The 11757-nt window shown below is 38.4% G+C and overlaps 1 protein-coding gene across 2 annotated transcripts in view; it reads right to left on the bottom strand.

Annotated features, from left to right (window-relative positions):
- Nucleotides 1-509: 509 nt before the first annotated feature.
- ARHGAP29 (Rho GTPase activating protein 29) overlaps nucleotides 510-11757 on the bottom strand; it is a 68192-nt gene continuing 56944 nt past the window's right edge. The window contains exons 20-23 of one of the 2 annotated variants that reach the window (XM_032155318.2): nucleotides 11347-11579; nucleotides 9473-9800; nucleotides 9233-9341; nucleotides 510-6347 (exon numbers count right to left, since the gene is read on the bottom strand). In XM_032155318.2, coding sequence (XP_032011209.1) covers nucleotides 5467-6347; nucleotides 9233-9341; nucleotides 9473-9800; nucleotides 11347-11579 — 1551 coding nt within the window. In that variant the 3' untranslated portion in view covers nucleotides 510-5466. The remainder of the gene's footprint in view (nucleotides 6348-9232; nucleotides 9342-9472; nucleotides 9801-11346; nucleotides 11580-11757) is intronic. The other variant, XM_032155317.2, reaches the window with a different exon arrangement.

The raw sequence follows: 11757 nt of genomic DNA, 5'->3' as shown, positions 1-11757 counted from the left end.
TTTTAATTTTTTTTTTTTTGAGACAGTGCGGTGGCGTGATCTCAGCTCACTGCAACCTCCGCCTCCCAAGTTCAAGCAATTCTCCTGCTTCAGCCTCCTGAGTAGCTGGGACTACAGGCACGCACCACTATGCCTGGCTAATTTTTGTATTTTTAGTAGAGACGGGGTTTCACCATGTTGGTCAGGCTGGTCTTGAACTCCTGACCTCGTGATCCACCCGCCTTGGCCTCCTAAAGTGCTGGGATTACAGGCATGAACCACTACGCCCAGCCTGATTTTTAAATTTCAGTGCTGTATTCACTTATCAATGAGCAATGCCTCATTGGTAAGGGTCACTATTCATCTCGTTTCCAATTCTGTCAACACTATAAAAGGAAGACTTACAATATCCTGTAACGAATGGGCATGACTGCATCCAGAAATCTGAGACAGGTTTTCGTGTCATGTACAGCTTCTTGTTAATTATTTAAAGCTGAAGATGAACTCAGATAAAACTTGTAACTCAGAAGCACAGCCAATTAGTCATTTAATATATTTTCTGAACTGCATGCTTATTTTATGTATGCAGAGTAGACTGGTTGAGTGTGAGGACACTTAAAAATAGCATGATACAGTTATTGTAGGAAGTATTAATATTTAAAAATTGTGTTACAGCCAAGACCAAAAAGTGAGAACCATAATTCAGTATTTTCTATAGATTTCATAAATGTCTATGTTTAAACATTCCTGGTAAATATGTATAATCGTACATTTTTAAACTTTCTCTGATAAATTCAGTAAGTATTCAATAATTGCTCATTATCAAAAGGTTGTAAATTTGTCTCTCTTCCAGCCAGATGACAGGAGCCTAGGATTCCAATGGTGTGCCCAGGACTAACATCACTGGGGTCAAAGATTCAGCTGCATGGTCCAGGCTCCAGGCTGGGAAGGATGTTAGGGATTGGTGTGGTCAGGACCAGTGCTGACTGGGGATTTATTTGGCATATTTGGGACTAGGTGTGATGAGACAGCAGCTGGCATTGTCAAGAGGTTGAGGGAGGGAGGAAGAATGAACAAATTATTTAGGATTATGGGAGTCAGGTTTCTATGAGAGAAGGAAGTTACAAAGATGGAAAGGGAGACTAGATTAACCCCAAAGGATTGAATTGAAGGTGTCAATGTGAACTCAAAGTTTTCAATACATATGTATATAAATACATATAGAAGTAGGTGACTATTCTTGAATGTGTGTAGACACACGTTTTTCTTTGAGCTGTTCACCAATAGGGCAGTGAGCCTTTCTCAGGTCTTCATTTCCATATACCATTCCCCATTTAAAGAAACCAGGGCTCCTTGGAAAAAATGGCTAATTCTAGACTTGGGGTAGGGAATAGGAAAAAGTGTAATATGAGCTCGTAAAAAAATAAGAGGCGAAGAAGCAATGAGGCATCTCTAAGGAACACAGAAGCCAGCTTGAAGAGACTCCCAAAAACCAAATCGGGGAAAATTTCAGCATGAAAATAAGTGACAGTAATACACTGTCACTGAATAAAGTGGGCATTCATGAGTCTATACTGATTTAAGTGAATGAAGGAATAGAGAGGAGCTCTTCCTTATAGTAGTAGGATGCCAACCAAGGCAGAAGCCACGAATTCACCATTTGACAACGAAAATAGTAATTGGTTCAGTCAAGAATTGTCAATAGACTCAAAGTAGCCCATGACAATTCAACAAGAAACAGTACATTTACAATCTTTAAGAATCTCCTCACAAAGTACTTTCTAATTCTAATTTTACAATGGAGAAACCTGGTATATACTACCTGAACCAAGTGACCAAAATTAATACCATCAGGTATAAGACAAATTGACACTGAGTGCATCCTGGCATGACACATTTCAGTATAGAGCATTATTTCTGTAGTATTGGACAAAAATGTCTATCCTAAACCTTATGGGTCTTATCTAATGATAAACCAAAACTGATGAACTTTCTACAAACTGGCCAATCCTCCTCAAGTGTCAAGGTCAAAGACAAGTCTGAAAAGCTGTTCTGGACTGAATGAAACAAGAGATAGGACAACTAAATGCACCATGTGGTCCTGGATTGGGATGCTGAAACACAGGAACATTACTGAGGCAATCAGAATCAGCAGATTGAATGTGGTCTATGGATTAGATATCATGATGTCAATGTCAATCTCCTAAGTTTGATGATTGTACTATGGTTATGTAGGAATGCCCTTGTCTTAAGGAAATACACAGTAAATAGAGGTAATAATGCAAAAAATATTTTGGCTGGGATTACATTGAATCTACAAATGTAAATGAACATTTCTATATGACTGAGTCTTCTAATTCGTGTACATTATGGAGTGCTACATTTATTTAAGATCTCCTCAAATGCTTCCTGACATGGTCTAACATTTTCTCCATGAAGATCTTGTACACCTTTTGTTAGACTTATTCTTAGGTAGAGTATTTTGTATTTTTTAATGATATTGAAGAGAACTTTCTAAAAACTTCCATTTCTGTTAGTTGCTGATATCCAGGAATACAACTGACTTACATACTGATTGTGAATGTAGCAACTTTGCTAACTCCTAGATGTTAACTGAATAGTCTATATATATAATCATATCAACACATCACCATAATTTCCTGCCTGTAGGAAAGAAAAACCCATAGAATTCCACTGACTATAAAGTTATTTAACAATATACAATGGTTATCATTTAGAGAGATGTTTCCAGTTGTATAAATACTGTAAGTAACACAATGATAGCTGGGAATAGTGTAGCCATAGTACCATCTTTAAATCACCCAAATAACTGAGGTACAATTCTATCTGCTTATGAGTTCACTAGGCAGCAAGTCTCAGGGATCATATAGTCTTTGTCTCTGTATCAAAACAAATACAGTGCCTAAGGTACACTAAAAGTAATTTAACATACTGTACTCATAAATTCTAATTAAGTTCTCTGTAGGTAAAACATGGCTAGGGAAGTTATGATCAACCCTTCAGAAACGACTTCTGAGTCGTTCGGACAACATGCATCGTCTTGGACAATACGCCTCCCACAAGGCTTCCTCGTGTTCTGGCAGCACTAACAGGGCTCCCACTGTTGCCCTTTCCTTTTGCTCACGTATCTTTCGATGTCGCAAAAAACAACTTCTGGATAAATGATTTCCACCACATTATTAGATAGCACAACACAGTGCACACTGTGGATACTCTAGAAATAGCAACCTCTTCTCAAGAGATACTTGCCTCAGGGACCCAGGAAACTAGAAAGCATCTAGAGGCTTAAGGCTCTAAGCTGGACGAAGTGCCAGGGAGCCCTAAAGGCAGAAAGGACCCAAAAGTGAAATTCTCATTTTTGAGCTGTGAGGGAAAACAGAGAAATGAGTTTATTACATGATATAACCTTTGCGTGGGCTCCATATATTAAAAGAAAACTGAAGAAGTTTAAAAGTACATTTTCTAAGTTTTAGTATAGGATGATGATAATGTTTTGGAGATGAATAGGTACTCATGGTTGCAAAACAATGTGAATATACTTAATGCCACTGAACTATATGCTTAAAAATGGTTCAAACAATATACTTAAAAATGGTAAATGTTATGTGTATTTCACCATAATAAAAAATTTTTAAAGTTGCATTTTCTATTGTTAAAAACTACCAGATATTATTTAGTAATCACCAGTCATTAACAGCACTAACCATCAAAATCTGACAGCCCTATGTTTGAGATCTGACTCCACCTGTTACACCTGTGGAACATTGAAGCAAGTCATTTAACTAAGCTTTAGTTTCCTTATCTGTAACACAGAAATAATAACATGCTTACCCACCCATTATAGGTTGCTGTGAACTTGAAATAAAATAATTTATGTAGCAACTTGGCAAAGTTCCTGGCACACAGAGAAGGCTCAATACACATGGGCTCTAATTTTCTTTTTAGGTATTCATAGCAATATGATTATTTTATATTTTGTACAATGAGGACTAAAAACAAGGCTTCAGAAAAAAAAGGGCTGGTTATTGCTCCCTAGACCTTGATGTCACATAGAACTATAAAACAAGTTTCCATAAAATTCATTCCACATTGTAGTCAAGGGATGTATGATCCCAGGTGTTGACTTCTAAGCCAATGGTTAATAACCTTAAGCTCTCGTACTGTAATAGGCAACAATTGAAAAGAAGCCACGAGAACGTGAAATAATTTAACAAGTTGATATATATATATTATCAAGTATAACACAGTCATACAAAAACATTTAGTAGAAATATAATTCACACATAAAAAGTCTACTTACTTTTTGTCCCTTTTATATCCTATTTTAGACAAAATGATAAAACCCAGAAAATAACAGGAATGTACTAGTCCTAAAAACTGGACATTTTATAAATGAAACAGATCCGATCACCTATATCTTCTCTCAAATTCCAAATAATGAGGCTTACTGACCTGTACTCTCAGAATCAACTTAAATAAATTTTAGCTTGATTTGGATGGAATATATACTTTCAGTTGTTGACAATCCAGGTAGAACAAGTACATAAAATTATTCATAAGTCAAAACATTTCATACAAAAGGAATAGTTTTAACCCAGACAAATCAAGAGGAAATGCACTGAATTTAAAAACTTCTGAAACAGGCATTTTTTGGACCATTTATAAAATACTAAAAAGTTCAGAACTGCTGAAAAACAAAAGTTTATATAAAATAAAGCCAAGGGGTGAAAAACTATCAAATGTATTAAAACCATCTAAAGCCAAATACAATAAAACTGAATATGTAATTTAGAAACAGGTTTAAGTGCATTTTCTTTGCACAATTGACTATCACATGTAAAAACTAGCAATTAATTAAAATGCAATTAAATACAGATTTGCAAGCCTTCTGGCCATTATGTAAACATTTAAAAATTAAGTGAATTGCCAATTGAAAAATAAGAGCTTACATATGTATCTTAAAAAAGCACAAATGGTAAAAGATGCACTATAAAATTGTGTGAAAAAACATATTCACACCAACAAAGATCTTTTTAGGCACTTGCATTCAGAAACATTCCTTTTATAAATAAGCACTTATAATAGTTTCACTCCAAAAAATAAACCTGATTTTCCCAAATTGCACCTATTAGTTGAGAACTAGATCATATATTAGGGATGCATTCAAATGGACCATTTGGTAGGGAAAGTCAACTGTACTTTTAAAAATATGAATCCACCTATCTTATTCACAACTTCAAAAATACAGAATTTAAAGATAATTCCAGTGAGGCACAAATGTGACCCTATCAAAACATTCTACCATTCAGTATTACCAACAGAGGATAATACAACAACAAAAGGCAAAACCCATGATTTGGCAGTCCTATACAAAGGGGCCCTGTCAAAACATTCTTTCACAAAACAAGCACAATACCACAAAATAACACAACAACAACAACAACAAAACCCTGAAATTTGACAACCCTACACAAATTGTGGAATTTCATCTTCGAGGTCTTCAAACTGTTGCATTCGTTTTAGCTTTGGTCTCTGACACGTTGGATTCCCATCAGGCAAACCAAGCTCCTCAGAGTCTTCTTTAGGTTGACCAGTTGCTTGCCCAGGACAAGCTGATGCTTTGTCTGAGTCTGGCATTGACTTCACCATAAGACCCTGGGGATCATGAGCTGTGCCAGGAGGCACTGCTGCTGAGGGTGAAACTGGCTTCTCCTCATTCCCTCTGGTACTGATGGTGGGAGCATGTGGTTTATAAAATGTTGTCCAATGTTGAGGCTGCAGTGTTCTGGGTGCTCTGACAGGGGCGAGAGGGTAGGAATCCGACGACCGTCTCTCAGATGCCTCTCTCACTGACCTGACTGGCTCTGCATATGGCTTACTGGTTTGAGTGGCATTGATAGAATGGTCCCAACTAATCTGGAGGCTTGTTGTCACTCCTTTTTCCTGGAGTGCACTGGGCATGATCATTGTAGTCTTGGCAGTTAGGCTGTTTTGTTCATACTGTTTGTCCTGAATTTTCTGTAGAGTTTGCTGGTCAAAGCCATTAAATTTGGAACAAACAGTAGTAGCAGTGTCTTTTCTATTAACTCCTTCAAAGGCAGGATTCTTGCAAAACTTTTCTAAATTTACATTTCCCATATTTCTGCCATTTCTCTCATTAGAAGGACTTGCAAGAAGTAGTCTATCTACAGGCAAACTTACAGGTCTAATCTTGGTCCTTGGAGTATGCCTCTCCACATTGTTTGTTGACCTATCAGATTTCAGAGAAAGTGGCTTAGGGGTTTTACCATCTTCTCTCTTTTGGAATGCTGATTCAATCTCTTGGTCTAGAAGCAACTGTGCTTTGTCTGAAAATGAAAGAAATCTATTTAAGTTCATGGCACATGGTTAATAAGAGAGTCTGAATGAGTTAGAGATGAACACTCTATCAAGACAATATGAGTCTTACATATTTTTTCCAAAATAATATTTTCAGTTATCTATGTGGAGGAGTTAAACATTTGCACAGTATTAAAGGCATATATTGAATTTAAAAGTTCAAATTTTTTACTCATTTAAATCAATATGAACAGCTACAAAAAACAAACAAAAAAAACACTTGCTGAGTAACTTCCTTTTAAGTGCTGTGCATGAACAAGTACTTTCTGGGTCAAAAGACTATCACAATTTCAATAGGCAGACATTGGAAAATTAACCTCAGAAAAGTGACACTGATTTACATACCAACCAGATGTAACTGTGCCCTGAATCCCGAGGATTTTGCCAACTCACTCAATCTGCTTTTCAGTTACACTCAACCCAGTGAGAGCATATCATATTAGATGCCTTAGATGTTCTCCATATCTGATCAACTAATAAAGCATAACATCCATTCTGTCAAATGAAGGCTGAATGCTTTTGAGTTAAAAAGTGCCATTTTCCCCATCTGCTCCCAGATTTTCTTTCTTCTATAGTCTGAACCCACAGTCCATGTTTCCTCACTTAGAAGCTTCAGTTCCTGCATCTATCCTAAAAAATTCCAATTCCAGGAATGTTCTAGCCCTCCACTCTTCTGCTTTGTTGTTCACTGCCGAAACACATCCATCAACTCCGTGCCTTGACACCATCCTGACTTTGAGCTACCGCCAGCCCCAAGCACGGCATGCAATCCTTTCTCTGCCACCCAGTCCTTCACCCACATCTCTTAGGCAGTGGTTTGCAGACAGGTGCCCACCAGAGTCACTTTTTGGTCGTCGTCTCATCTGACCTTCTTCCACACCTGGGACTGCTGGCCTCTCTTCCCTGGGTTCCAAGCCTCTTTTTTTGTTTTGTTTTGTTTTTGTTTTTTGAGACAGAGTCTCACTCTGTCACCCAGGCTGGAGTGCAGTGGCATTATCTTGGCTCACTGCAACCTCTGCCTCCTGGGTTCAGGTGATTCTCTTGCCTCACCCTCCTGAGTAGCTGAGATTACAGGTGCCTGCCACCATGCCCAGATAATTTTTGTATTTTTAATAGAGACAGGGTTTCACCATGTTGGCCAGGCTGGTCCTGAACTCCTGGCTTCAAGATCTGCACACCCCGGCCTCCCAAAGTGCCAGGATTACAGGTGCGAGCCACCACACCTGGCCCAAGTCTCTTTTGATTTGCTTTCCCGGGTCCTCCACACATTTATAGAGCATTCTAAGGGACCTGGTTCCTTACAATTGGACTCTAAGCACCAACATATATTCTTAAATTTCTGAGGGAAAAACTTAGAGCATAATGGAGAAGAGCACAGACTCTGAAGCACAGTTGCCTGGGTCCTGGCTCAGCCCTGCCTGCCACTTTTGCACTGGGCTAGGCAATCTCACTGTCCTATGTGTCTTCATCTGTGAAATAAGACTCCTGTGTGTATCTATGTTGCTGTGTGATCTAAATGATCTACTAGGAAAAGTGCTTAAAATTATCTTGTATGTAATAAACACTGGAAAGTGACATTTATTATTATAACTGTTCCTAAGAGCCTCATGGGATAGTGAAAAAGGTTAGGTTTAGTAATCAGAACTGGGTTCAAATGTATTAAGAGAACAACCTTTGGCATTACTTAGTCTCTTTCAGATGGTTAGTTATGGGCTGAATGAGGATAATGCTATTTACTTTATAGCACAGAACTATTATGAAGATCAAATAGAATCAAACAAATAAGCACAGTGCTTAGCACAGAACAGGCAGGTACCTGGTGAATGTTAGTTCCTTTCTTTTTTTTTTTTTTTTGAGACGCAGTTTCACTTGTCACCCCGGCTGGAGTGCAATGGCACATTCTCGGCTCACTGCAACCTCTGCCTCTCGGCTTCAAGCGATTCTCCTGCCTCAGCCTCCCGAGTAGCTGGGATTACAGGCGCCCACCACCACGCCTGGCTAATTTTTTGTACTTTTAGTAGACGGGGTTTCACCATGTTGGTTGGCCAAGCTGGTCTCAAACTCCTGACCTCAGGTGATCTGCCCGCCTCAGCCTCCCAAAGTGAGGACCTGGGATTACAGGCATGAGCCACCATGCCCGGCCCTCCTTTCCTTTTTTAGACCCTATGATCACTGATAACTTGATTACACATTAAATTAAACATATATGGCTACAATGTAAAAAACTGGAATTTAGCTATAACGACGTAGAAATGACAATACAAATGGAAGCTTTTCCACCAGCTTAAACAACTAGCAATGACAGCAACTAATATTATAAAGAGAAAGTAAGTGAATAAAATGACCGTAGTCGAGGAAATAAAAAAGACATACACATCTCTGCGTTTAATGGGTTAAATGTAGGTCACAGGTAAAAAGCATGTAAAAAAAAAAAGTAGGACTCTAAAGTTTTTGAATTTCAGGAGTCTAGTTTGACTCCGTATGAGCAGTTAGTTCAATGCACTGAACTATGGAACCGGAAGATACTAATGAATATCACGTTGCTCAACACATTTCTTCTACCTTGATTCTAGCTGATGGCAAAATGGAAAAACAAAAACAAAATTCAGAAGGAACACAAAAAACATTATAAACTCCAAGATGTCTTATTATGAGAAAGACTTTTACGAAGAATGACATTCATTTAAATGCAAGATACACTAAAAAGCAACTTTCTCAAAGGCTAGCCAAGATTTGTTAACTAATAAAGCTTCATTCTCTGGCTTCCCTCGTCGCCCCTCACCTTGGTTTTAATCATGGTTCTACTGGCAAAGTTTTAAGTCAGCAAACATATTTTTTTTACATGGCTACTCACCACTGAGACATGCATCACATTTTTCTAACACATTTTGCTTGCGTTCTGATTCCTCAAATGATGTAGCTCGTTCAAAAATTTTGCTTTCACTCTCTGAAGTATGGATATCCTGTTGATGCAAGATAATTTTTAAAATGGAAGAAGTAAAACATAACCTCAAAATAAACAGTTCAAAGATTTTTAACTTATTAACATAAATATTACAAAGTTCTAATATAATTCCATAAAGGTCAAACTCACTTCCTTTGAAGAAAAAAATAGTGACTTCATGGAACGTTCAATGTCTTTTTCTTCTGGTGATAACAGAGGCTTTGGAAAACAGCCTTGATCAACCTGAGGTGAAACAACACCTATGCCACACATAACATCTTGTGGTTGTAGGGACCCATCGAAGATCTTCTGTGAGTAAGTAATGAGGAACTCTACCAAGCGTGCTTGATTTGAATACTCTGCAAGGGAGGAGATGGTGATGGGAGCAGTTGTGGGCCTTGGCCTAATGAGACTTGGTCCAAATATCACCCCCAAGTTTTTGGAGTTCATCTTGTTTTCTTCTGCATGATCTACTACCCTGCAAAGCAGAACACACAAAGTTATATGAGATTTGCCTATTAGAGTTCCTTGACTGTAGTTTACTATGGAATAGAGAGGGTGGAGGGAAAATGAGCTGCACAAAAATACTAGGGGGAAAAAGTCTAGGAAAAGGTTATATTTATTTGATTAAAATATTGACCACATGCCAAACAGAGTTTCACAGTTTCACAGTATTGGAATAAATTTCAAGTAAGTAGAAGGAACTACTACAGTTTTACCAGCAGAAAGAAAAAATACCCCTAAAAACTGCTCCCATCTCAGTATATGGTATATCCTCCCAAGTCCTTATACTGGGAACCTAAACATCATTGTCAGTTCTCTCACTACCCATCTCCAGTCTTCAAGTCTAGATGATTCTCCCTTCTGAAGATCTCAGTCACAACACCATCCCCACGCCTCTGGCCTCACTTCAAGCTCTTACCACCTTTTATTTCTATGATTATTCAAGGAGATCTGAATTGTAATAAAGGCCTCCTCTCCAACCTAGTTTCCATATTGCTGCCAGAAATATCTAAAAGGCAAATCTGAGCCTGTCAAATTCCTAGCTCAAAATTCTTCAGCGGGTACCGAAGTAAGATGGTCAGCACACCTGCCAGGCATGCAAGACTTTATCTGGCCTCTGCCTGGCTCAGTTTCTGCTACTGCTTGCTGTATTGCAGCCTAACCAATTCACTTATATTTCTCAGATGCACAATGCGCTCGTGTCTCCATGTCTGTGACTTTGTGCCTGGAATGCTCTTCTGTGTAATTTTGCCCACCAAGATACTACTTCGTTCTGTAAGTCTGATTCAAGGGCTATCTCCTCTGATTTATGCCTCCACCACACAATCTTCCTCTGCATGCTGTACATAGCTGTTAGAACAATGATGCTGTACTCTGTTTGTCTGCACATCTGTCCCCACAGCTGATTGAGATCAACAGATGGCTGAAACCCTATGTTTTCATCCTTGTTTAGCCAGCCAGAGCCTGGCACACAGGAGACATCTGAGGGAACTATGTTGGCTGCATGTACATGTATCTTCAATGTCTCCCTTTCCCTTACACAGATTGGAAATGAAATGTTCATTTTAAAAGTAACACTGCAACAATATGAACACACTTAACACTTAAGAATGGCTAAGAAGTGCCAGGCGCGGTGGCTCATGCCTGTAATCCCAGCACTTTGGGAGCTGAGGCGGGCGGATCATGAGGTCAGGAGTTCGAGACCAGTCTGGCCAATATGTTGAAACCCCGTCTCTACTAAAAATACAAAAATTAGCTGGGCATGGTGGCATGCACCTGTACTCCCAGCTACTCAGGAGGCTGAGGCAGAAGAATCGCTTGAACCCAGGAGGCGAGGTTGCAGTGAGCCGTGATCGTGCCACTGCACTCCAGCCTGGGCGACAGAGCAAGACTCCATCTCAAAAAAAAAAAAAAAAAATGGCTAAGAAGGTAAATTTTGTTATGTGGATTTTACTACAATTAAAAGCAAAAAACAAATCAATTGCCCATTAATAAATGTTCTAGTTATATAAAATTCTTACCGTTTTAGATGTACTATAAGGAAATGAAGACTGTTAAAATTTGATGCTGGCAATTGTCTTAGAAGGTCTTTGCTTTTTAGAAGAATTCGGTTTATTTCTATACACATATTTGGCCATTTTTTGTCTTCAAGACTATCCTTTTTTGTCTCTTGTTCTTCATTTACATGTTGGATCTCTTTTGCAAGGTCTATAAATTCCTTGTACAATCGAAATAAAATAAATGGTTCTGGGAGCTAAAGAAATAAAATTACATTGGGGTGAGCATTCTATTTTTTTCTGTTAATAATCAACTATTACTAACAGTTACAGAGTGATTTGGCATGTCCCTTTACATTAAGATTTAAAGTCAATCCACATTTAGTAACGCAAATGTTTGCTACAGATGTGCTCTATAAAGTAAACCTAGAATCA

The sequence above is a fragment of the Hylobates moloch genome, unplaced genomic scaffold (assembly GCF_009828535.3).
Source record: "Hylobates moloch isolate HMO894 unplaced genomic scaffold, HMol_V3 SCAFFOLD_5, whole genome shotgun sequence".
NCBI classification, from domain to species: Eukaryota; Metazoa; Chordata; class Mammalia; order Primates; family Hylobatidae; genus Hylobates; species Hylobates moloch.
The sequence above is the reverse complement of the archived record's forward strand: the minus strand, read 5'-3'. Positions and strand labels throughout refer to the sequence as shown.